Source organism: Oryzias melastigma, linkage group LG17 (genome assembly GCF_002922805.2).
Source record: "Oryzias melastigma strain HK-1 linkage group LG17, ASM292280v2, whole genome shotgun sequence".
In the NCBI taxonomy this organism is placed as follows: Eukaryota; Metazoa; Chordata; class Actinopteri; order Beloniformes; family Adrianichthyidae; genus Oryzias; species Oryzias melastigma.
The window spans coordinates 4,502,507-4,529,141 of NC_050528.1; the positions used below are offsets into that span (position 1 = coordinate 4,502,507).

At 36.7% G+C, this 26,635-nt stretch overlaps 2 protein-coding genes across 3 annotated transcripts in view; one reads left to right on the forward strand and one right to left on the reverse strand.

Moving 5' to 3' along the window:
• Window positions 1-2,938, reverse strand: part of LOC112147245 (E3 ubiquitin-protein ligase mib1) — a 22,887-nt gene extending 19,949 nt beyond the window's left edge. Inside the window, exons 1-2 of the mRNA XM_024273487.2 lie at window positions 1,970-2,938; window positions 758-929 (exon numbers count right to left, since the gene is read on the reverse strand). Coding sequence (XP_024129255.2) covers window positions 758-929; window positions 1,970-2,198 — 401 coding nt within the window. The 5' untranslated portion in view covers window positions 2,199-2,938. The remainder of the gene's footprint in view (window positions 1-757; window positions 930-1,969) is intronic.
• Window positions 2,939-8,106: 5,168 nt separating this feature from the next.
• On the forward strand, window positions 8,107-26,635 carry abhd3 (abhydrolase domain containing 3, phospholipase). Of its 2 annotated transcripts, none has more exons than XM_024274364.2 (9): window positions 8,107-8,397; window positions 13,004-13,167; window positions 15,436-15,618; window positions 18,813-18,858; window positions 20,884-20,996; window positions 21,222-21,395; window positions 21,573-21,621; window positions 21,703-21,868; window positions 26,420-26,635. In XM_024274364.2, the coding sequence occupies exons 1-9, from the start codon at window positions 8,122-8,124 to the stop codon at window positions 26,599-26,601; spliced, it is 1,353 nt and encodes a 450-aa protein (XP_024130132.1). In that variant the 5' UTR covers window positions 8,107-8,121; the 3' UTR covers window positions 26,602-26,635. The 2 variants fall into 2 exon arrangements, with proteins under 2 accessions (XP_024130132.1, XP_024130133.1); XM_024274365.2 differs by lacking the exon at window positions 8,107-8,397 and adding an exon at window positions 8,581-8,729.

Below are 26,635 nucleotides of genomic sequence, written 5' to 3' on the forward strand. Positions count from 1 at the left end.
ACTGGCTAAACTCAACAATCTTTCTGTCAAAGCGTGTTTACAGAAAGCAGCGACAAAGTAAGAATCAAAGCGACTTCCTGAGTGCGTGGCTAAACATCTTTATTTGGAGAGGTTAACGTGAGAAGTTTTAGACAAAATATGAACTTCCTGTGGCAAAGATCAAAGGGAAAACATGGCGGCGCGCCCATGTGACGACATTTCTATTCCAGGGTAAAATGAGGCAAAAAGAAAAAGGGTTCATTCGATTGTCAAAAGTAAAATATATTCATATGAATGTAATTTATGCATGCCACTATCCGATTTTAAGACAGTTAATGCGAATCTAAAAAACATTTATCGTTTGTTTGGAATTTTTCCCACATTAAATGACAATTAAAACTCCTAATATTAGTTTAAATTAAAATTCCTTTCAATCATATTTAATGAGAGTTAAAAGGAAAAACCTGTAGTATATGAAAATAGAAATGTCTTTCCAAATATGTTCCATCAATGAGACATTTTTTAAAGTCTGACTAAATCTTAAAATGAGGCTAAGCGGTTGCCTGGCAACTGAGGCTGAAGGCATACAGATAGATTCTGTTTGCCTAAGCAGCAGTGAGCACAAAAGGCTTCTCAAATGTTTTAGCCTCACGTTAGGTAACATGAAGCCAAACTGTGAGAGCAGCGGCTGATCACACCGCGGTGCAGGAATTACCTGGCTAAAAACGTAAGCGAGCGGAAGGTTAAATCATGTTAAATGTTTGCAGAGCTAACCAACCTTTCACTGCCTGGGGTAGTGATCCTGTAGAACCGGTGTCTGAGATGATGCTTGTCTCCATGGTAACATGTTGTGCAGAGGTCATAATTGGAGCACTCTGCACATTTCCAGCGAATACCAATAATGGGCTGCTGACGGCAGGTGTCACACATGGTTCCATCATGTTTGATGCCTGAAAAAGGAAAATGATTCTTTAGCTTAAAAACTCTGAACTTATGATCAACCAGAATTGGTATCAACAATTTTCCTTTTATATATATACATTTTTTTTCATATAAACTTGTACATAATTGGATAAAAAGCATTTTTTAGGATCAATAAGTGAATTAATGAATTCAAAACAGAGACTAAAACTTAAAAAAAAATCATAAGAAAATTGTAATTTGACACATTAAAAATGGTGGCAGTATGACCATAAATTGAATTAAATACATTTATGGCTGCGAATTTATTTTAAGTATTAAAAAATATGAATAAAGGTGATCCCAGACTGATATATATATCGTGCATTTTATTATGAACATATTTCATATTTTTTTCAAACTAGAAACATTTAAAAAGTCCAAGTGTTCTAGGATTCTCATAAAAAGATGATATAGTGTGCAGATCCCAACAAATATATAACTTCAAGTACCTAGTTTTATGTTTTAAACAAAATAACATTCTATTTTATAAATTTTAAGCAACAATTAACAAGTTTCTTAATTTCTCCAAAGAAGAAAATTTCAAAAAATATGTTGGTTAAATTTTAAATTGTTTACAAATATGAACAAATATTCAATTTAATATCAGGTTAATAAGGTGTTTGTAACAGGATAAGTCAAAGTCACTTGTTGAAATTAAATACTTTACAGTGCACTTAATTTACATTTAATATTATTGATAATTTTGTAATTTTTTATGGGGTAACTATAAAATGAGGACTCGTAGGACGTTCTACAATTTTAGACGGAATATTATAATAAGTAATAGGGTAGTTTTGCATAGATTGGAGGATTACGTTTTTTTTTTACCAAACTTTATTGACAAATAACAAAATACAACAACATAGTGAACGGCTTAGAGGGAAATGAATTGTGTACGTATTGCAGACAAAAAAATATATATACACTTATTTTAAACACATATATAAAACATTAGAAAAAATTAAACATCAATTCATAACCTTCGGGGAGGTTGAAGAGTTGCTAAATGTTGTGACGAGCCTGTTACCTGTTGGAGCACTGTCCAGGATCCTCACGTCATAGGCTCCGGAACAGCGATAGTTGGCGGCGGTTCCGTTATCCCACACAACCACCACCTCCTCTGGACTTTCGAAGCTCCGGACGGTACCGACGTGTCCCTCTCCGCCGTCCTGCTTCCCCCACTTCCAGTCGGGTCCGCGGACCACTCTGGCTCCGACTCCTTCCATCATGGCTCGGTTATTCCTACCGGTGGTCATCTACGAAGAGGTTTCGCAATCCCACAACAATTCTTGATAAAAATTAAAAAAAAATACGAAGCTAGCACCCTCCTTGGGTAGCTAGCTGTGGGTCCAGCGGTGGAGGAGGTAGCGGATTCCAGCTGGGGGGAAACGGACGGGAAGAGTCCAAAGCCGCGAGCTCCCTGGTTTAGTTCGCTCCCATGGAGAGAGCGGAATTCTGCTTCAAAAACAAGCTAGCAACACTCACCGAGTACTGGCTCCTCAATTGAGCTAATTTATCCCAAAAATAATACAAAATAAGTAGAAAGTCTGTGTGTTCGGTTCTGCTACACTGTTCGGCAGACTTTTTTTCCCACCCCTCTCCCCCAGTTCGCTCACAAGAATGGCACCTCTCTTCAACTTAGCTAGCTAGCAAAGCTGCTAACAATAGCAGTGCTAACCATAAAAAATGTGGCTCCTCCTCATTAACGTTCCCGGTTTACTCGTTTCTTTGGTCGCGCATCCTCAACGTCGCGTTTCAGTGTCGCAGAAAAATCAAAGTCCAACGATTTTCCTTTGTCTGTCGGAGACGGCTCCATATACTCAACTCAGTATCAACGCGTCGCCATTATAGTCAATCACCGTTTAAACCATAGACGAGCAACAACTAACTACGGAAATGCACGACGGAACACGAAGATGTACGACTCCGTCAAAACATTCAAAGTGCATCCACAGCGGACGGCAGCTCACAAAATTACATTTCAACAAAATATATTTATTTATTTCGAGGGTTTTGAAAATGATTGGAAAATGATCATCTGTATTTTATAAAACGACGCACTCCTCTGTCAAGCATTTTTCAATAAAGCATTCAATAAAACTTTATTTATAGAAAAACCTTTTCCATTACAAAAATAAAGCAGTGTTTCATGGAGACTTAAGCCTTCTGCAAGAAACTTTTAAGTAACCTTAAAAAGACAATACATCTTTTTTGGGGGGGGTCCAAATAATGCAAAAACGTGTTTTGTTTTTTTTTTCCATATCTGTAATTTCTTAAAATCAACTAAAACGTAAGGCAGGGTCTGATTAACTACATAAAGATAATATGTGATTAGAATTACTTAGCTTTAATGACTTTTTACACATTGATTTTATTATAAAATATGAATACATAAATGAATAAAAACAACAATAATAATAATTAATTTCCAACTTTTTTTTAGAAAAATGCAATACAACACAGTTTGTATAACCTTTTTATTGATATTGATATTTGTTTTTATTCATTGCTTTTAGCTTTTTACGTTTTTTAACATCTGTCCAGGGACAACAGATGAAAAAATAGCCGCTGGGCTAATTCTGGCGCGTCGCATTCAATGCTTTTAAAGTGCACTGTCCCTGACAAATAAATAAATTAAATTTAAAATTGTAAGGAGCCCCTAAGTGGACATTGAAGAAAAAAAAAATTCATGTTAAAGAAAAAAGTTCCTGTTTTGTAACTGGTCCGACTTGATACTACCTATGTTTTCTTTTTGTTTGTTTGTTTGTTTGTTTTTTGCTTTTTTTTCTGTTCGTAACTTTAGGGTCTTAGTAACTTTGTAATTAAAAAAATTAACAATCTTTTTTTTACACTTTGACATTTTTTTAACATTTATTCAATGTTATTATTCTGTCCACAGCTGGATTTGTCTAGTATTTATTCAAAAGTTTACATCCGCACTGTTTATCTATGCTAGTTTTACATTAAGTTTCGTTTAAACTTAATTTAATGATCAACATCTTAACTATTTTTTTATTGTTTCTTGTAATGTTTTATGTAAAGCACTTTGAGTTGTCTCTGTACATGAAATGGGTTGTTATACAAATAAACTATTATTCATTCTTTCCTAAAACTGAAGTTACTCCTGAAACTGCACTGAAGTTGTAACCCAAAAATCATAGGACACGGAGGGAAATTAAAGAGCTGCACTTCTGTAGGCAACAATTACTGTAGATCAAAACCAGGATGTGGATGAGCCACACAAACTCCTCTGAGTTTTTCGCTCAAAATCAAATTTGTCTTTAGGATATCCTTTATTTGTTGAAAAAAATAAGTGACTTTGGGGTCTGCATCCTGAGGCTGAAGCCACATGGGACTCTTTTACGCCTCTATTGTCTCCATTCTCACACTCTAGATTTAAAAAATAAATAAAATGATAGTAGCAGTGGTTTAAATTTAGTTTGATAGATTTATGAGTTTGTCGCTAAGATGCTCCTGTACCAGTAAGATAAACTTTGTAAGGGTTTTTTTTTATACCTCCTTTGATATTACATTAAATCAAGAGGCCTCCAGAATGCACAAATGTCAAAAACTACAAAAAAATATTAGTAAAAGTTTGATTTTCTTTAAGCTCTTTTTATTATTAGGATAAAGCAATGTTCAGTTGCTGTCCAGAAGGTAGAAGAGAAAAATATGTATTTGTAACTTTTTGTCTTAAAGCTTAAACAAATTTAATCAAATTTATATTCAGGTTAACTTTAGTAAGTAAGGAAAAGGATCCCTCCAAAGTAAACTTTTATACAAATTAAAATACAATTATTGTTACTAAAAGGCCAGAAGGAATGATTTTTTAATTAAATTTCAAAGGTTTTATTCATGCCAGAAAACCAAAAGTTCAGCTATATGTTTGTATTCTTAAAGAAAGTACCACAAATACCAAATAGTGTTTGTTTTTATTTTAATAAAGTAAAACTTTTTGGCATCTACTAGGTTTTGTTCAATGAGAAACCTTCCAGAATGACTGCTTGCAGACCCTTGGAAAAAACAACAAACAAAACTACAAACTACCATCTGTTAACAGTTAATTTTGTGATGTGGGAGAAAACTAAAACCTTGAGAGGACGTACAAACTCCCACAAAAGGACCTGGGCGGGATTTGAATCAGAAACCTTTTTTTTTAGCCAACATCACTAATATTTCATCCAAATTATTATTATTAGAAACAACAATAATGATAATTAGTCACACTTTAGCGAGTGTTTGCTTTAGACTTCTTTAAGGGATTTAGCCGTGCTGCCTTCGGGTACTTGTATTGTCATAAAAATAACAAGAAAAGTTGCATTACTTGCGACAGTGCTAGTGTGAATGTTTTTTGCTGAATGTGGTTGCTGAAGATGCTAAAAGCATTTATTTTATTTGCTGAATAAAGTTGTGAATGTCTTGAACGCTTTGAAAAAAAACTTAATAATTTTCATAAAATACACAAAAAAAATTGAAAAAAAATCATAAAAAACTCGCAATGTTGCTAAAATATTAGCTTAATTCCAAATTATTCCAAAAAAACCTCAGAAGGTGCCACCTTAGCCAAAAAAAGCTAACATATTACTCAAAAGTTAGCTTGACTCAAAATTAGCCCGAAAAACCTTAGTGGATGCCAAATTAGCCAAAAGAGCTAGCACACTGCTTAAATACTAGCTTAACTCCATAGAAGCCCAAACAAACTCATTAAATGCTAAATTAGCCAAAAATATTTGCATGTTGCTAAAATATTTGCCAAAATTGAAATTAGCCTTAAAAACCTAAGTAGATGTCACCTTAGCCAAAAAACAAAACAAAAATAAAAACAAAAAAAAGCTACTATGTTACTAAAATGTTAGCTTTACTTAGAATTACCCCAGAAAACCTTAGTAGATGTCAAATTAGTCTAAAAGCTAGAACATTGCTAAAATACTAGCTTAACTCAGAATTAGCCCAACAACCACCAGTGGATCCAACATTAGCCAAAAAAGCTAGCATGTTGCTAAAATACTAGCTTAACTCCATAGTGGCCCAAAATACATCATTAGAATTTAAATTAGCCAACAACATTTGCATGTTGCTAACTTATTTGCCAAACTCAAAATGAGACTTAAAAACCTCAGTAGATGTCACCTTAGCCAAAAAAGCTAACATGGTACTAAAATGTTAGCTTAACTCAGATTTCGCCTGGAAAACCTTACTTGATGTCAAATTAGTCTAAAAGCTAGAACATTGCTAAAATACTAGCTTAACTCAGAATTAGCCCAACAAACCCCAGTGGAACCAACATTAGCCAAAAAGCTAGAACGTTGCTAAAACAATAACTTAACTCCATAGTATCCCAAAAGAACCTCATTACATGTTAAATCAGCATAAAGCCTTAGCATGTTGCTAAAATATTTGCCAAACTCAAAATTAGCCTTAAAAACCTCAGTAGATGTCGCATTAGCCAAAAAGCTAACATGTTACTAAAATGTTAGCTCAACTCAGAATTAGCCCTAAAACCTCAGGCGATGTCAAATTAGCCTAAAAGACAAAGAGTTGCTAAAATACTAGTTTAACTCAGAATTAACCCAACAAACCTCAGTGGATGCCAAATTAGTCAAAAAAACCTAGCACATTGCTAAAATACTAGCTTAACTCCATACCATCCAAAAAACCCATTCCATGTATATTTTGAACATAAATATGTCAGAAAGAAATATCCAAACTTACCCAAAATTTCAATCATTACGTAAAATGTCAAAAATTAAAAGTAAAAGTTAACGCATAAATGTCCTGAATATGCTGAATACTTTCAATTGTATAAATTTGAAAAATGTCCTGTTCATTTTCAATGGGGCTGAAAAATTACATAAATTGCGTAAAATCTTAAAAACCGTAAAATGTATGAATACGAAAAGTACGAGCAGGAAAGCTGAACATTTTGATAGATTGCAGAAACTGCTGAAAGTGTGATCGAGTTATTTACGAATCAAAAAATGTACAGAAGAATAAGAAAACAAAAAAGAAAAGCGACATTACCTGCGATAATGCTTGTGTGAATGCTTTTGCTGAAAGTAGTCACTGAAGATGCTGAAGCTTTTTGCTGAAAATTGTGACACAGTTTATTCCACAAAACGATTTTCTGAGAATACAAAAGGTATTTGTAAAATGTTAAATTTGCTAAAAGACTGGAAAATTCGTCAAAAAAACTATAAAAGAGCACTGAAGCTGATCTAAATTTCTGAAAAATTTGTAGTAAAATTGCTTAAAAATCCCAGATACATGCTCATTTTCCAACATTATTTTATGTGTAGCTTTATTATGAACTAAACTCTAAATTAGCCCAAACAACCTTAGTAAATGCCAAATTAGCAAAAAAAGCTAGCTTGTTGCTTGAATAAATACTAGCTAAACTCCAAAAACAGCCTAAAAATCTTCAATAAACGAAAATTAGTTAAAAACGTTAGCCTGTTGCTAAAACAAAAGCTAAACTCTAAATTAGCCTAGAAACCTCAATAGACAACAAATTAGCCTAAAACGTTAGCATGTTGCTAAAAAAATGAGCTAAACTCCAAATTAGCATAAAAACCCTCAGTAGATGCCAAATTAGCCAATAAAAGCAAGTACATTGATAAAATATTGGGTAAACTCCGTTAAAAACAATACTTAAAAGATGAAAACATAGCCCATGAATATATTTAAAAGTGCTAATCTACTTAAAATTTTGACATTTGAAGACCTTCTCATTCATTTCCCATGCTGAATGCTTTGACACATAGGTTGCTGAAATCATTGAAAGTGTGATTGAGTTTTTACGTGCGGAAAAACATACAGAAAGGAGCAGGAGAATCCCAATAGTGCATTTACACAATAAAGAGAAACAGGATCACTAAAGTGTATAGTGAACCACAATAATTATTACTTACAGGAAAAACTGGAGCTTTGGCCCCATGTGGGTTTATTGTCTCCGGGGAAATAATTGTCTTTGTTAGTTATCTACTTAAACTAATCATTTTCACTGCACTAAATGAATAAAATAATGAACTTAGAATGTATCTAAGTTTATCTATTGCATGTGTCATGAACCCGTGTGACCCCGCAGCAGCGTTTTTCTGCACTTGCCGCTCACCGCCTGCAGGGGGAGCCAGAGTGACCTTAAGAGAGGTCGCAGGCTGACGAGCGCCCCCTTTTGGCTGCATGCTTAAAAAGCTCCCTCCTCCTTGTGTCCAGAGAGGGCTGGCAGGCAGACACAGCAGAATTCCAGGCGAGCCGGCCGCTGTCCTTGCAGTAGAAGATCACAGGGACCTTGCAATGATCTCGCTGGATTTTAATTTTAACATTTTGACAAGAGACCTGTCACACTATTTGGAGAATCAAGTGAAAGTGGGGCTGTTCGGTTCGGGAGTGGGGCTGTCATTAGTGTTGGGCTTTAGCGCGGCGTACACCTGCTACTATTTGATTTCGGTTGCAAAGGTAAGTTCACTTATATTTGAACAAAATGTCTCGTATTTCCTCCTGGAAAGCGGCGTCCCGCTCTTCAAGGTCTGTCCTCTCTGAGTGATGAGCGTGGTGCGTTCACGGACCGAGCTTCAGATTAGGTTGCATCTGCCGGCCGGTAGGTTACAGTTACTGCACGTTAATCAGCGGGTTTTCTTTTCCCCTTTTCCTCCCATCTCGGATATGATGATCCTCGGTCAGTTTTGTTTGTTATTTTTCCATCTCGCGGATTTTTCATGCCGGATGCAGGACGTGGTCTCACGAGGTTTCACTGCTTGCAGACAGAAATGCTGCTTCAAGGCTTTTATGTAATGCGCGCTGAGTTGCCGTGTCATGCATTTAGTGAGCATTTAAGCAATTGTCATTGAACGTAGCAACTTCTATTGATGCATCAATATTAGATTTTAATTTTATTTACTTTATGTATTTGATTTTAATTGTTAAAATGATTAATTTAAGCTTTATATTTGTCTGTTTAAGTGTAAATGCGGTTCAGTTTTTAAGTTTGGGTGTTTAAATGCTCATTTAGTGTGATTGATTAATTGATTAATTGATTTTCAAACAAAAAATAAACATGATGGACAGAAAGATCTCAAAGAAGAAATGAGAACAAGAAAAAAACACTATATTTTATGCATACATTTTACATATGAAACTTATAGTAATTATTGATATAAACACAAAATAATACAAGAAGAAAAAAGCATTAAGGTACCAAAATATCGTCACAAAGTCATGATAAATTGTCTCATTAGGTTTCTCATATTTACCCAGTTTGTTTTTATCTTAATAAATTATTTACATTATGTTATATTTTCTTATATCTGTAACCTTAAGTAGTTTGAGCTTATAGAACAAAGTTATAATTTAGGAATTATTTTATGGCTCATTTGTATGACATAAATAGTGGTTGTGGGTGGTTTTGTAGCTGTTTCTCTATATATCAATTAAGGTTGTTCGTACAGTACTAGTGCACAATAGTATAAATACACAGTATTATGAGAAAATATTTAACCTTGCTTAGTATTCCTACACTTTTTGGCAACATTTTAAACTTTACATCTTAATTCATAATCAGTTACAATAGTGATAAATTCATAAATTATAAACATCTTATACAAGAATAAAAATATATGATTTTAAAAAAGGATTTAGTTTGCAATATGTATTAATAATTTGCACGAAACTGAGTATCTATGAATACTATTGTAATCTGTTCTCAACTTTTCTTTTGAGTCTATATAAATAAATATATGTTCAGCATGTAAAAAAATATATGTATAAAATATGATAAAATTAAGGGTGGGAATTAATATGATTTTTCTTTATCCTACTCCTTTTTCAAGAACTTTATCCCTTTCTTTTTTTTCATCCTGATATTTAACTTCTTTATTTTGTGTTTGAACTAATAAAACTGAAAAAGCTGCAGATGCTGAATAAAGTGTGAGGCGTATACTGTGAAAAATGTCAAAAAAGCATAAAAAAGAACATATTTGAAACAACGACACTGTAAACATCCACAATAGTTTCTTAAAAAGTTGCATAAAAGTTTAGAATCTCATGTCATGGCATGATTATTACATTTGAACTGTACATTTAGTCAAAACTTAGCACAAGAATATGTATATTTTTCAATGCTTTGGTTATGAAAAGCATTTTTTGGCCCATATTGAAATATTAAGCAATTGTTAAAATAATATTATGGATATCTAAAAGTCATCAAACAGCAAATATGTTTTCACAGCTGAAATCTAGTTGAAAGCTTGAGGCAGCTGAAGCACTTTGTCAGTTTACATCGATAGGAAAGTATTTATTTTCATTGTAACAGCACAAGAACAGATACTACAGAGTTTCTTTGGAGACGGGGGAGGCAAAATACACAAGATACCTCTGTACTCTGCTCTTGAGGGATAGAAAAGCACAAAATGAGAACAGTACAGGTGGTATGAGTGGGTATGGCAGGGTTACGCTTCAGGAACTCCAGGTATACGGGGCGCTACCCACTCCAGACTGTGCACCACAGGTGGATGAGAAGGTATGCTGAAGTCAAGATAACCCAGAACTGAAGAAACCTTCACATCTAAACCACATTTCATTCAGTGAGGAAGCAGATCTGTTTTGGGAGGGCCAAAGTCATAGTTCTGAGCTCTGGAGGAGTCAGATTAGATCAAGTACTTTCAAGCACCATCAGATCAACAATTTGTGTCTGGAGGTTGTGTCCTTGACTGGGCCTGAGGCAATTTAAGTTGTGGTCTAGAGATGCCACAAATTATTATTTTAATAGTTGATTAATCACCGATTATTTTTTTCGATTAGTCAACTAATCGGGTCATGCGTAAAGTGGATGTAAAGCACACATCTTAACCATCATTAGCTTCAAAATAACTAAAAACTAGATATATAGCATTACCTGCGATAATGCTAGTGTCAATGCTGTAAGCTGAATTTGGCCGCTGAAGATGCTAGTGCTGATAGCTGAAAACGATGAAGTTGAAAGCTGAAAATGCTGCAGTTGATAGCTGAAAACAATAAAGTTGATAGCTGAAAATGGTGAAGTTGATAGCTGAAAACAATAAAGTTGATAGCTGAAAATGGTGAAGGTGATAGCTGAAAATGCTGCAGTTGATAGCTAAAAACAATGAAGTTGATAGCTGAAAACGGTGAAGTTGATAGCTGAAGATGCTGAAGTTGATAGCTGAAAATGCTGCAGTTGATAGCTGAAAACAATGAAGTTGATAGCTGAAAATGCTGCAGTTGATAGCTGAAAACAATGACGTTGATAGCTGAAAATGCTGAAGTTGATAGCTGAAAATGCTGAAGTTGATAACTGAAAACGCTGAACTTGATGGCTGAAAATGCTGAATTTGATAGTTGAAAACGCTGAAGTTGATAGGTGAAAATGCTGAAGTTGATAGATGAAAATGCTGCAGTTGATAGCTGAAAATGCTAAAGTTGATAGCTGAAAATGCTGCAGTTGATAGCTGAAAACAATGAAGTTGATAGCTAAAAAAGGGTGAAGTTGATAGCTGAAGATGCTGAAGTTGATAGCTGAAAATGCTGCAGTTGTTAGCTGAAAACAATAAAGTTGATAGCTGAAAATGGTGAAGTTGATAGCTGAAAATGATGCAGTTGATAGCTGAAAACAATGAAGTTGATAGCTGAAAACGGTGAAGTTGATAGATGAAGATGCTGAAGTTGATAGCTGAAAATGCTGCAGTTGATAGCTGAAAACAATGAAGTTGATAGTTGAAAACGGTGATGTTGATAGCTGAAGATGCTGAAGTTGAAAGGTGAAAATGCTGAGGTTGATAGCTGAAAACGATGAAGTTGATAGCTTAAAATGCTGAAGTTGATAGCTAAATAACGCTGAAGTTGATAACTAAAAATGCTAAAGTTGATTGGTGAAAATGCTGAAGGTGATAGCTGAAAATGCTGCAGTTGATAGCTGAAAACGATGAAGTTGATAGCTGAAGATGCTGCAGTTGATAGCTGAAAACGAATAAGTTGATAGCTGAAAATGGTGAAGTTGATAGCTGAAAATGCTGAAGTTGATAACTGAAAACGCTGAACTTGATGGCTGAAAATGCTGAATTTGATAGTTGAAAATGCTGAAGTTGATAGCTGAAAATGATGAAGTTGATAGGTGAAAACACTGAAGCTGATAGCTGAAAATGCTGAAGCTGATAACCAGCTAAAATATTAGCCAAATGCCAAATCATCCTAAAAACTGAAAAAAGCCCAAGTTAGCCAAACAGCTAGCATGCAGCTGAAATATTAGCTAAACTCCAAAATAGCCTAAAAAAAACTTAATGAATGCCAAAACAGGTCAAAAAGCTAGCAGGATGCCATTATAACTTTCAACTTTAATACACTCCGATTCCATATAATATAATCGACTATTAAATTAGTTGTCGACTATTTAAATAGTCAATTAGTCATCTATTAATAGACAAATCGTGGCAGCCCTATGTTGGGCAATTCAGCCCAGACTCCCGTGAGTTTGAGAAGAAAGTCTCTCCAAGTTGGTATCCATTCTCCGCACAAGTTCAAGGGTCGCCAGCGCTCTGCCTATCTAGGCAAGTGAGGCACAGTACAGAACCTTTGATCGGTTTGTGGGGCTTTGCAGCCCATCGTATCCCTTCAAAGCACTCACTGTTTGCTGCTTCCAGGCTGCTTGATGAATCAGAAATCCTGTGATTATCAGGAGTCTGAATAGATACACATCTTCTACAGACACACCAGCCTCCACTCGCCTCACGGTTTGTTGGTGTATCCAACAGGAGAGGTCCGTCTAACCAGCTGATAGGATCCATTTCTCAGAGAGCGACATGCAGAAGGGTGCACAATGACAAAAAATGCAGTTCCAGAGGGAGGACAGAACAAACACCATGGGAGTGACACGAGAAGAGAGACAAGAAAGTGTCTGACTTCAGCAAGAGAAACAAACAGCTGAAAATGAATTCAGAGTGTCACAGCACGAAGGAGCCAAACATTTGGAAAACTGGTTGAAAGGAGCTGAAGATGTTCAAGAAAAGGCGGGAAAATCCATTTGAGAATATTGACGTGAGTTTGTACCCCACAGAAACCTCAGCTTATTTCTGGAGGGAAGAAGTTCTACCAGTTTCTGCGGGAGCAATGTCCGGTGGTGTCAGAGACGTACTATCCGACCTTTTGGTGCTGGGAGAGCCGCATCCAGACTCTGCTCCGGCCGTTTGTCACTGCCAAACCCGGAGTCGTCTACAGAAAGTAAGTCCTTGTGTTCAACTGGCCCTTCTCACAACACGCCTCTGTCCCTTCGGTGGAGATTTACTCAGTATGATAGTTCACATGTTTACAGTGGCTGACACAGGTCACATTAAAGCCACAACACAAAGACTGAAGCAGAAACACAACGACAAAAACCATGAAGTTTCAAGCAGCGCCTATAGCTTGAAACTAAATCAAACTTAAAAACAAAAAAAAGTTAGTTTTTAATTTCCGTTGTGAATCATTTCCTTTGTGTTGTGGTTTTTGTCGTAGTGCTTCCGCTTCTGTTGCGTGTTTACGACTTTTGTCGTCGTGCTTCGACTTTTGTCGTCATGCTTCAGCTTTTGTCGTCATGCTTCAGCTTTTGTCGTCGAGCTTCGGCTTTTGTTCTTGTGCTTTGGCTTTTGTCGTCATGCTTCCGTTTTCGTCGCAGTGTTGTTGGCTTTTGTGCTCCTGCTTCAACTTATGTCGTCGTGCTTCGGCTTTTGTCGTCATGCTTCAGCTTTTGTCGTCATGCTTCAGCTTTTCTCGTCGAGCTTCGGCTTTTGTTCTTGTGCTTCGGCTTTTGTCGTCATGCTTCCGTTTTTGTCGCAGTGTTGTTGGCTTTTGTGCTCCTGCTTCAACTTATGTCGTCGTGCTTCGGCTTTTGTCGTCATGCTTCAGCTTTTGTCGTCGAGCTTCAGCTTTTGTTCTTGTGCTTCGGCTTTTGCCATCGTGCTTCCGTTTTGTCGCAGTGTTGTCGGCTTCTGGGGTCGTGCTTCAACTTTTGTCGTTGTGCTTCGGCTTCTATCGTTGTGTTTCGGCTTTTGTGGTCGTGCTTCGGCTTCTGTTGTCATGCTTTGGCTTTTGTGGTCGTGCTTCGGCTTCTGTTGTCGTGCTTCGGCTTTTGTCGACGTGCTTCAGCTTTTGTCGTCGAGCTTCAGCTTTTGTTCTTGTGCTTCGGCTTTTGCCATCGTGCTTCCGTTTTGTCGCAGTGTTGTCGGCTTCTGGGGTCGTGCTTCAACTTTTGTGGTCGTGCTTCGGCTTCTGTTGTCGTGCTTTGGCTTTTGTCGACGTGCTTTTGCTTCTGTCGTCGTGATTCCACTTTAGTCGTATTGCTTCCGCTTTTGTTGCAGTGGTTTTTTTGGCTTTTGTCGTTGTTCTTTGGCTTCTGTTGTCGTACTTCAACTTTTGTCATTGTGCTTCGGATTTTGTCATAGTTCTTGGGCTATTGTCGTAGTGCCTCAGCTTCTGTCATCGTGCTTCAGCTTTTGTCGTCGTGCTTTGGTTTTTGTCGTTGTGCTTTGACTTTTGCCTTTATTTGAGCCTTGTTGGCCACCGTATATGTTGGAACAAATAGGTGAAGTTTAATAAAGCCTCTGCCCTCTGGCATTTATTTGATACCTTTGAAGTGAGAAACATTTTCCCCTCTTTTCAGTTTGAGTAATTCAGTGTTGCACAGTATTAATACATATTTTTTCTTTTATAATTTCCATGTACTAATTAAAAAATATTTCATTTTGAAACAAAAAGTCAGATTTTTCCCAGAGGTTAGCATTTGGTTTTAGTTGAGGTTTTTTTTTTTTTGCTAAGGACCTTCACACTGACTCTGCGGTTGATGCTCTCCTTTGCCAAGGACACTCATGTTCCCATAATGCACAGGGACTGGAGCCACATTTGTACGAATCCTCATTATCAATCCCGACAAGAGTGATGGTCACTTTCATTGCACCTTTTCTCACGGGACTCTTTGACCAACTCACTGGGTAATGAAGTTATCCAAGGTTGACCCAAAGACAACACACACAAAAAAAAGAAAAAGCGCTCCTCTTCTTCGCCGTAAGCTGTCTGGATGAAATTCTGTTCACCTTGTTGTCCGAGAGGATTAGTTGCCCGTCCACTCCCACTTTGTACTCCCTGTTCTCCGAACCTGTCCTCCTTTATTCTGAAGTCTCTGCTGTGGTGTGCATTTCACGGGGTTCTGAAATTTCACGCTGATGTCTTTGCCGCATACTGGCTAACAATTCAGAGCCTACAGGATTGGGTTTGAAAGGCACCGAGACAAAACTGACTGATCATGAAAATCTGTTTTCACTTCCTCTGATGATGATCTCAATGCAAGTTGGAGAGCCGAGGAACTGTCCGTCTGTTGTGTCCATAAGTCTGAGAAAACATGCATCAAATGAATGCAGTCTTTCTCAAACGTGTGATATTTGAATGTTCTCCAGAAAAAGAAAGCCTCAAAGCCTGGGACATTTTCAGAGCAGTGTGTCCCTGTCCTCTCCGCAGTGAGCTTATTAAGGCAGCAGATGGAGGGCAGATATCCGTGGATTGGTTCGACAACGACGAGAGCCTCTCTCATCCCGATCCCGCCACCAGGCCCACCGTCCTCCTCCTCCCGGGTCTGACCGGCACCAGCAGAGAGTCCTACATCTTGCACATGGTCCAGCAGAGCCGGGATCTGGGTTATAGGTGGGTGGTCTTGGTTGCAGACCCTGGCTGAAGTCCAGGATTCAATTCAGTGAGTCACAGGCCGTGAGCCCTCTCATGTTCCACTTTCTCATCTTTACTGAATACTAATATTCTTGTGTCACAGACACAAAACACCTCAGTAATTATGCAAATTGCAGGAACATTTTTGAGTTCTGTAGAGCTTTTGTGCAGTTTAATCACGTACCAAGCTCGAGGTTATTTCAGGTAACTCGCTTTAACGTTTAAGCTCTTTGTTCAAGAGTTGCTTTTGTAAGCAGCCAACGGATGGCAGCGCCACCCCCCCACGCTCCTACAGGTCCTGCTGGTGTTTCTTTCTTACACCCGGATTTGGCGAGGAAGCCGGCAAACTCAGCATCTTCCAATCCTCACCCTCGTCCGTGTAGCTTAATTAATTACAGCTTATCCCCGTGCAAGCTTTGCAGCTTACATCCGACCGGCTTCCTTGCTCTGCTGCCGACTGTGTTTAAGCACCCCACCGCTGACGGCCCCCACCGGTCCGGTCCGGTCCGGTCCGAGCTGCTGAGCCCTACAGATAAAAAGGCAGCTCCGACTCCACCACATAATTAATGAGATGTAAGGCAAGAAGAGATTTCTACTGGAAGCTCAAATTATTGACTTAAGGGAAACTTTAGATGTTTCAAAGTTAGTCTGTCTTTGTCACAGATGTCACAAGTGTCTGTACAGGTACCTTTAACAGTAAAAGAGGCGTTTTGTTTTCTACTGATCAAAACTGGTTGGAGTTATAAAGTCTTATTTTGATGCTGCTGTGCATTCATTACAATGTATATTTTTAATAATAAATATGAATTATGTAAAGTAAATAAGTCAAAAACCATAGCCTGTTGCTAAAATAGAAGCTAAACTCTAAATTAGCCTATGAAAACCTCAGTAGATAACAAATTAGCCAAAAAACGTTAGCATGTTGCTAAAATATTAGCTAAACTCCAAGCTAGTGCAGCCAAATAAGCTAACTTGTTGCTTAAATACTAGATAAACTCCAAAATAACCTAAAATTTCTCAGAAACTAAATTAGTCAAAAACGTTAGCATGTTGCTAAAATATTAGCTAAACTCCAAACTAGCATAGAAAAGCGTAGTAGATGCCAAATTAGCCAAAGAAGCTAGCTTGTTGCTTAAATACTAGACAAACTCCAAAATAGCTTAAAATTCCTCAGAAACTAAATTAGTCAAAAACATTAGCCTGCTGCTAAACTCTAAATTAGCCTAAAAAACCTCAGTAGATGAAAAATTAGCGGAAAATGTTAGCAAGTTGCTCAAATATGAGCTAAACTCCAAACTAGCATAAAAAAACCTCAGTAGATGCCAAATTAGCCCCCAAAAGCTAGCTTGTTGCTTAAATAGTAGCTAAACTCCAAAATAGCCTAATGTTACTCAGAAAACTAAGTTAGTCAAAAACGTTAGCATGTTGCTAAAATAGAAGGTAAACTCCAAATTAGCCTAAAAAACGAGAAGATAACAAATTAGCAAAAAACATAAGCAGGTTGCTAAAATATTAGGTAAACGTCACTTTTTTCTAAACTACTATAAAGATGAAAACATAGCCCATAATTATATTTAAAGGTTTGTTGCTAATCTACATGAAAGTTTGAAATTTGAAGACTTTCTCATTCATTTCCTATGAGACATATTTGGCTCAATATTTAAAAAACTATAAAGTTTATAAATACCAAAAATACAAGCAGTAACGTCCTGAACGAGATGAACGTTGGACACCAAGATTGGTGAAATCGCTCAAAGTGATTGAGTTTTACGTGCCAAAAAAACGTATGGAAAAGGAGCATGAGAATCTCTATAGTGTGAATGCTTATTAAGCAATCACACAACTCGCATTTTCTCTACATAAAATCATCTTTTACTTTTGACAGAAGCTTGTATGATTTCCTTTCAAAATAAAAACACTTTGTGCCAAAGAGGATCATCACAGTTCAGCTCTGGACAGCATAATAAAATATGTGCTTTAAAATAATAAAAATTCAGACTTTTTACCAAATTTTTGCTTTGTATATGAAATCTGTGTATTCTGGAGGAAACAAGACCTCCTCAAGTCATCAGGAATGTAAAAATCTTTACATAGTTTATCTTCAAGGTTCACCTCAGCCATAAATTTATAAACTTAACTAATATAAATAAAAATAATACTATTATTTGATTTTTATTTAGCCAAAGAGCGACTATGGAGGAGTAAAAGAGCCACAAGTGGCTCCAGAGCTGCAGGTTGCTGACCCCTCAGGTACACGAATCATAATAAAATCTTTAAAGGTATTTGAAATTATTTATTTATGACAAAGTTTTGTGGAGATTTGATTTTATTCTTGAACTAAGTCTTGATATTATCTCATTCACTGCAAAAACAGTCCCTTAAAAATAAGTTTAAAAAATCCTCAAATTTGAAAGAATTCCTTTAAATAAGAAAAAGTGAGTAAGAAAAATGGTCTTATCAAGAATTCATATTTTAAGAAAGACATTTTAGTTATTAACACACATTTTTTAACTAACAATATTTTGCTATTGAAAAACTTTCTTATTTTTCTTGCAAAACGGAAAATTTCTTAAAATGAATTTGTTGCATTGCTGAAATATAAACAATATTAACACAAATAAGTGAAAGCAAGATAAGCAAAATGTTTATTCAAATGTAGCTACATGTTTCTTCAACATTGACACACTTGCATGACATAATGCTCCACTTTTTAATGTATTCTGTTAAAACAGAATTGTAAGAAAGTAAAAAGATCCTTATTATAAGAAAAATGTACTTATTTTCTGTCTTGTACAAAAAATAATCATACTAAGAAAGTTTCTTTGAGAAGAAATATCTTAGTGATAAGAATTTTTTTTCTTAAGACCATTTTATTTCAGATTTCTTTGGCTATATAAATAATTTCTCACAGTGGGGTGAAAAGTTTGTCTGGTTTCTAATGAACTTGTTTTTCCAGAGTGTTATTAACATACAGTATCGTTTCTAAAGTGATTTGAAATATTTAAGCTCACTCTTTTTCTCAAATTTGACCTAAATCCGTGTAATAGCTAGATAGCAAAATACTTTATAAACTACATTTCTTTTTCTTTTTTTTTTGGTTAAAGAAAAATAAATCTAGAATTTTTTTCAAATGATCATGAATCTAACATTTGTATCTCCTCTGTGTGTTTCAGATGTGTGGTTTTCAACAACAGAGGCGTTTCCGGTGAAACGCTACTGGTGAGGATCTGTGATTTTACCGCCTTATTTTATTTTATTTTTACGTTTGTCCTCAGTTTAAGGTCACAAAGACAAACCTGCATGTCAGTTATGAAGCTGTTTCTGCTGCACTTGTGTCATGAAACCCAAAGGAATCCTGCATGGGGGAGCAGGAACGTCTTTTTACACTCCAGGGATTACGTTTTTTTCTTTTTTTTATGTAGAAAAATGACCTGGGCAAACACGTGCTGTTCTAACACCTGCTTCAATTTAGCCTTTCTTCACCCGGGTTTATATTTAGCCAACAAAGCAGAACCGTTAGCGGCCTCTGCGAGCGTCTTCTTCAGAACAGACACTTTCTGTCTCCGTGTCCCCGGTTTACCGTTTGTACCAGACACAATCCTCGGTGGGTGGTAACGTCTATCTGCTGCTTTGTTTTCAAATAAAAAAAATACACAGATATTGTCCGGTTTGATCCCGTCCCACTTCTGGAGTTCTGATATAAACGTCGAGGAGTTGAAGCGGTTCAGCTCCAGTCGGAGCAGAAAGCTCAGCCTTTGTGTCCGTCTGTGGCTCTTCTGTCCGACTGAATGTCCTCCATTGTTTGGATAGTTTCAGACGTCCTGTTGTGTTCATGGCCTCACTGCCAAGAAGTTCATACCGAGACACTTGATATTAGTTATACATGTTACAAGGTAACATCTAGAGGGAAAATAGCAAAAAAAGAGTTTGAAGTTAAATTTAAAATAGATCTAGAAGAAAGAGTTTATGTTGGAGAACTTTGTCCTGTTCGTGGTGGATTTTCTTTATTTTTTAGGTGAAGTGTGTTTGTGTCTTTCACTGTTGATGGTTTGAAAAGTGATTTAAAATGACTTTATATTACAGAGACTTTTGAGAAACTTTGTTTTCTTATTTCTTCCTCTCAAAATTGTACTTTTTTTTAAATAAAAAGTGAGATACAGCCACACGGCAAAAAGAGGTAAAAAATTGGAAGATGACATTTATATCATGAATAAACTCTTTAGATAGTAATAAAATTATCTGTCCAAATCGCAAATCATTTTTACTTAACAAAAAATCTTATAAGAAGATATCAAAACTAGAAACGAGGAGTTCTGCACAGAATTCAAAAGGAAATAACTAGAATTACTTCAAATTGAATGTTAAACTGCCCAGTAAATATTATTATTTGCTATTTCTAAGCGAATGGTTTGTGTTTATCTGAGTTTTTATGGAGCTAATTGTATTTCCGTTTGATTCCAGTGACAAAAAACTAGTGGAATAAGTAGAAATGACTCATTTTAAGCAAACTAAATGAGTCTTTTAGAGCAAGTTGGTCAGTTTTAATAAATCCTCAATAAATTTAGCACTTATTCTGAGAACATAAATGTAATTTTTTTGTTTTTTTTGTTTACAGTTTAATTAATTTATTTCATTTTACAGTTAAACTGACAATGAACGTGAGTCTAACTCTATTGAACTTTAAAATATCCTTAAAATTAAAACAAAAATTACAGTGAAATTATAATTTTTCTGATTTTTAAACAAGTTTTTCGTTTGAAATTTAGAACATTTTGATCTCAAAACTGTGACTTGCGATATGGTGGCACAAAAATCGCTTCATATTTTCTTCAAGAATTTTTTTTTTACAGATGCAAAACCAAAAACGAGCTCCTGAAGTTGCGGTTGCGAATGATTTCCCTTTGTACGTCTTTATGATTGGACGGCCACAAATCAAACTGTCCAATCAAAGAGCAGGTGGCTTCCTGAGGTCCCGCCCCTCCGCAGACTTTAACATTTTGGGGGCGATTTATGTAGTGATGAAACTTGATTTATGTGCGAACGTGGAGTTGTGGTTGTAAATCTTTACGGACTTATTTTGAGTCAAACAGATCGTTTTGACGTGTAGAGTTGCTGCCATGTGATTGGCTGATTAGAAACTTGCATTAACGAGCAGCTGGACATGTGTCTCTTAAGTGCACAAACACAAATATGAACTTCTTGATTGTTGCGTCGATGACTATCTGAGGCTTTTGTGTTTCTCAGACCCCCAGGACCTACTGTGCAGCCAACACTGAGGACCTGGAGATAGTAATCGAGCACGTCCAGAGAAGCTATGCAGCGGCTCCCATCATGGCTGCCGGGGTCTCCATGGGGGGGTACTGACGGCTTCTCCTCCTTTCTGATTGACAGAACCTGAATGTATTCGTACTTTTTCTCTAAAAGCTTTTTTGTCAAAGACACATTTGTGCCAGTCATTAAGTGTTTCATGCCAAAGAATTAGTTTTTTTTATTACACAACGCTAATCCCTGGAATTGAGGGATTGGTCTGAAATGGATTCCCCCCCGTCTGTCCCTTCAGCTCTTCCTCTCTCCTCACTCAGGATGATGCTGGCCAACTATTTGGGGCGCAAGGGCAGAGAAACCTGCCTAAAGGGGGTGGTGGTCTTCTCAGCGGGCTGGGATGTGTTTGAGTGCACAGCTTCATTGGAAAAACCCCTGGATCGCTTCCTCTTCAACTCCTACCTCACCAGCTGCCTACAGGCGTCTGTGCACAGGTCAGCCAGAGCGGGATTAGCGCCGTCCTGCTGCTAGCATACCACCATGCTTACATGGAACGCACAGCCTGCTTCTTTGAAATCTGTGTTTATTGTTTCTACAGATTGCAAAACCTAATTTGATTCTGATTTTAAATAGATTTACTGAAACAGTTTCCCGACTGCTCTTTTCCTCAGACACAGGCCAGTGCTTGAAAAGTGTTACGACATCGATCACGTCATGAAGGTAAACGTCCAGTTCATGGATTTTGTTCATTGATCCTAAAGAAAAAGCAGAATTGAAAGCAGTTTTTCTGGCGCCCTTCAGGCTCGGACCATCCGAGAGTTCGATGAGAGGTTCACCTCCATCATGTTTGGTTACCGCACCAACGACGACTATTACCACGATGCCAGTCCTGTCCACAAGCTGAAATCTGTGCAGGTGCCAATGCTTTGTCTGAACGCCGCTGATGACGTTTTTTCTCCATCTCACGGTGAGTGGGTTGAAGCAAGCCTTTTTTTTTTACAATTTATAAATAGTTTTAATAGGTAGATACAAATAAAAATGTTGAACGATATTAAAAATAAGATCTGAAATTGATGAATTGCTACAGAAAAAGAAGGCGCTCCCTCAAAGTTGATGTTCTGTGTTGAAATGTATTGTCAAGATTCTTACAAAAAGGGAAAAAAAAGGATTTATAAATTAAATAAATATATTCAGTGGTGATGCAAAACGCTCAACCGCATTCCTTCCTTTTTACCTCCCCTCATTGGCTGGGTGGCTGCTTCAGCCCCTCCCCCTTCAGACCTACATGTCACAAATTCAACGAAAACACTTTTTTCAAAATGGCGGCTTTTCTTTTGGTTTATCTCCATAGCAACCATTTAATATTTTGGTCGCCTGGGAGTGACGAACAGGTCTGTGTCATTTTCATAAGAATCGGCAAAAGTACATTTTTGAATTTCCTTGGCAACGGGGAGTTTTTGTTAACCACGCCCACATTCCCTAATATAGTCATATCATACGTCATTGTTTCGTTCAGCTTGAGCCAGGGAGCCATGTGTTTAATCTTCACCCTTTTTCTAGTAAAAAAAATTGCGAGTAAATAGATAAACGCCACTTTTGCGAGCTTGTTACGCTAACGCCGTCCAAAATCTACAACTTCTAAAATCCAATTTTTTCCCCAAGTAGCTTCTCAATGATGCTCGAGAAGTTAGGAGTCAATAAATTGAAGAAAGGAATTTAGATTTGTAGCTAGCACTAAGGGTGTTTTTTTAACTCAAGATGGCGGCTTTTTAATGGGGTCAAAGGTCAATGAAAATTGGTTGTGATAGTAGAATTAACCTGGTGTGAAAATGTATGAACAAAGTTATGAACAAAAGGGGTTTTTATATCTTATATTGTGGGAAAATTTGGCAAACTTCCCATTTTACAAATGAAATGGCCACCAAGCCCTGTAGCCATCCCATAATAGTTTCAAAGCTACTTGCGTTCTATTTCATCTAGCCATAACAAAAAGCATTTACACAATAATTCATACTGACGTATTTCTGTTTTTTTTCTAATGTGTCCCCCTGGAGTTTTTTTGAAAAATTGGTGTACAGTTTTCTGTTCCTGTTCTGTACTGTATTTCATAAATATTTTTAATAAAGTTTGTTAAAAAAATGGTTTCAAAACTTCCTTTGGATATTCCAGACGTGTGTTTCAAATTCCTTTTGAGCCCCATTAGAGATTTGGACCCGTTTGGTTTTTAACGCCGTGATGTCCTCTTTTTTTCGAGGGTCATTCACAATCCCCGAAATTCTTTTTCATCACGTTCTAGGTACGTGGGAATTTTGAAAAATATGTGGATACATTTCTTTAAGGTGCAGTGAGAAAGAAGAATTACAAAAAAAAAGCAATTTGGTCCTCTCAGTTGATGGTGGCTGTGGAAAAATAAATAAATAAAAATCGATAAATAATTAGAATCCTGAGAACAAAAACTGTTTTGTAACAAACACCATGAATACATGCAAATGAACACAGAACACACAGACACATTTAAAGCAGTCATCGACTTAATTTCTAATAAAATTCCTTAAAATGTATTATTTGTAGCATTGCGTGGACTTGTGTTCAAGAATCCATTTTCAATTAAAATCAATGTGAACGCGCATAGATCAGAATCTGGCTTCTGTGTCTACAACACTCAGTTTTTTAGTCCAGTCGTAGACTCTACGAACAAATTGGACGTTCATTGATTGTGTGCTGAAAGTTTAACCGGCTGAACTTTTTCACGATGAATCGACCAATCAGGGACTCAGATTTGGTAGAAACGTGTGGGTTAGAGTTCTTTTCAGAACACGGATATGCTATTCATTGAAAGGAGACATTAATAATCGCTATTTCTTCCCGATCAAATTGATATGACACCAAGACGGACGTTTATATTGTTTATTGTTTGTAGCACGTGTCAAAGTCAAGGGCCGGGGGCCGGATCCGGTGTAGGTACCACATCTACTCGGGGTGTCAGAACGGCTCGGGGGCCTGCGACAACTGATGACGTCTCGATGTTTGATTGGCTGTGATGACGTCTCAATGTTTGATTGGCTCTACACCGATTTGAATTTAACTAATTTTTCAAGGTTTTTTGTTTGTTTTAATAAGACTTGAATAATTAAACAATGAACAAACCAAGAGAAGTGTGCTCTTTTTTTGTAAATCGATTTTATTTATTATTTTAAACATGTTTAGAAAGGAAATATAACTGCAATCATACCTTTTAAATCAGTGACAAGGTTCTGTAAGTCAGTGTGAAGTTTAAATTAGAATGATATTAAAATTTGGTATAACAGATGACACCAGACATACCTTCAAATTCGAAATACCATAATTATGAGGGAAAAGAACTAGGTTACACAATGAAACGTACAATGAAAACAAATGAATAGAACCCGAGCACAAAGGACTCGTATAGTGCGGACATGTAGCTATGTCATTTTGGCTGGACATATTCCGTGTGGCCAAAATGCATTTCCATCACCTTTTCATCAGCAAAAATGAATACAATTTGTTGAACCCGAGCAACCCGTGAAAACGCGAACCCGAGCATGAAGCGCCCGAGCACATCTCAACAGCTAAGTAGTTTGTCTCAGTGGGGTTTCCGTAGTGTGACGTCATCACTAGTCGCAGGCCCCCGAGCCGTTCTGACACCCCGAGTAGATGTGGTACCTACACCGGCCCTCCAGATAATTTTATTTTATTGTTATTAATAACCCAATTTTATCTTCCGCTCATTTCTAACTTGTATAATTTTGACAAAATATATTTTCATGGAGAGTAAAATACTGAAAGTTATTTAAGGTTGAAGTTGATTTATTCTGGAATAATATTCCTGCCTTTTTAATTATTAATAATTATGTTAAAAAGTTACAGTTTTAAAAATTGGTGTTATGCTAGCTTTTTGGCTATTTTGGGATTTACTACGATGTTTTAGGCTATTTTGGAGTTTAGTTAATATTTCTGCTACATGCTAGCTGTTTTGGCTAGGCTAAGTTTTTTTAGGCTAATTTGGCATTTAGCTAATATTTTTGCTGAACATCAACTTCAGCGTTTTTAGCTATCAGCTTCAGTGTTTTTTTTAAATCATTTTCAGCATCTTCAGCGGGTACTGCTATATATCTAGTTCAGGGGTTGACCACCTTTAACAGTAAAAGAGCCATTTGGGCACTTTTTCTACTGATCAAAACCTAGAAGGAGCCACATAGTCTTACTTTAGCCTTTACGAAATTTGGATTTGCATACATGACCAAATTTTTTTTTAATATATATAAATTATATCTATTTTTGGCACGAACAAAAGCAAAAATATAAAAAAACTAACATTTTTAAACATTTTTGCCTTTTACTTTTAGTAGAGGCCAAATTAGCCAAAAAGCTAGCTTGTTGCTTTATTACTAGCTGAACTCAAAATTAGCATAAAATTCCCCTGTAAATGAAATCAGCTAAAAATGTTGGTATGTTGCTAAAATAACAGCTAAACTCTAAATTAGCATTAAAACTCCAGAAGATAACAGACTAGCCAAACATGTTAGCATATAGCTAAAATATTAGCTTAACTCCAAATTAGCATAAAAAAGTAGAGGCCCAATTAGCCAAAAAAAGCTAGCTTATTGCTCAATTACTAGCTGAACTCCTAAATGGCCTAAAATTCCTCTGTAAACTAAATTAGTCAAAAAAGTTAGCCTATTGCTAAAATAGAAGCTAAACTCTAAATTAGCCTAAAAACCCCAGTAAATAGAAAATTAGCCAAAAATGTTAGCATGTTGCTAAAATAATAGCTTATGTCCAAATTTTTGAAAATTACTATTTTATTTTTCTTCAGCCAGAGAGCCACCATGGAGGGATAGAAGAGCCACATGTGGCTCTGGAGCTGCAGGTTGCAGACCTCTGGTCTAGTTCATAAATATGTTAAAAAGTTATGCTTTTAAAGTTAAAAAATGTAGTTTTAGTGTGTTTAATAAATGTTTATCCTGTTCGACCCGTGACCTAAGGTGTGTTTTAGATTTTGGCCCCCTGTGTGATTGAGTTTGACTCCCCTGATCTATAGGATCCCCATTAGCTTTGCTTAGCAGACAGCTACTCTTCATCATGAAACAAAATTCATAAAAAATAATTTAAAAAGAACATCAAAGCCATTTTATGCTATCCCAAAAATATGTTATGTACTTTTATAGGAACAAAGCTGTGAAAACCAAAACCAGGAGCAAGATTTGCGGGATTTGATGTAGCGCTGCGAGCCTCTACCTTCTGTAGGTGGTGGACGAGCGCAAGTAGACAGTACAAACACAAAAGAAGAATCTTCTCACTGCTGCTGCTCCAGTGTGAACATGAAATGGCATAAACCGCGTTCTTGAACGTCAGTTATTGTCACCATTCAGACTCATTTTGCACCTGAGCTGTCATAAATCCTAAATGTCGTGATGTCCTCATCAGTAGAGCGTACATTGTATGTATTTGCTGACATGTTTGACTGTCAGCATTTTAACTTTGTTTTGTTTTGAAGCCATTCCAGTGGAGGCAGTGAAGCAGAATCCCAACCTTGCCTTGCTCATCACCTGTCACGGCGGCCATATTGGTTTCCTGGAGGGTCTGTGGCCGCGACAAAGCACTTATATGGACCGAGTCTTCAAGCAGTTTGCGAAGGCGGTCTTTGAAAAGGGAAACCAACTCAAAGACCTTTCCTGATAAAAGAACTTGACTAAAGTGTTCCTTCACTTTC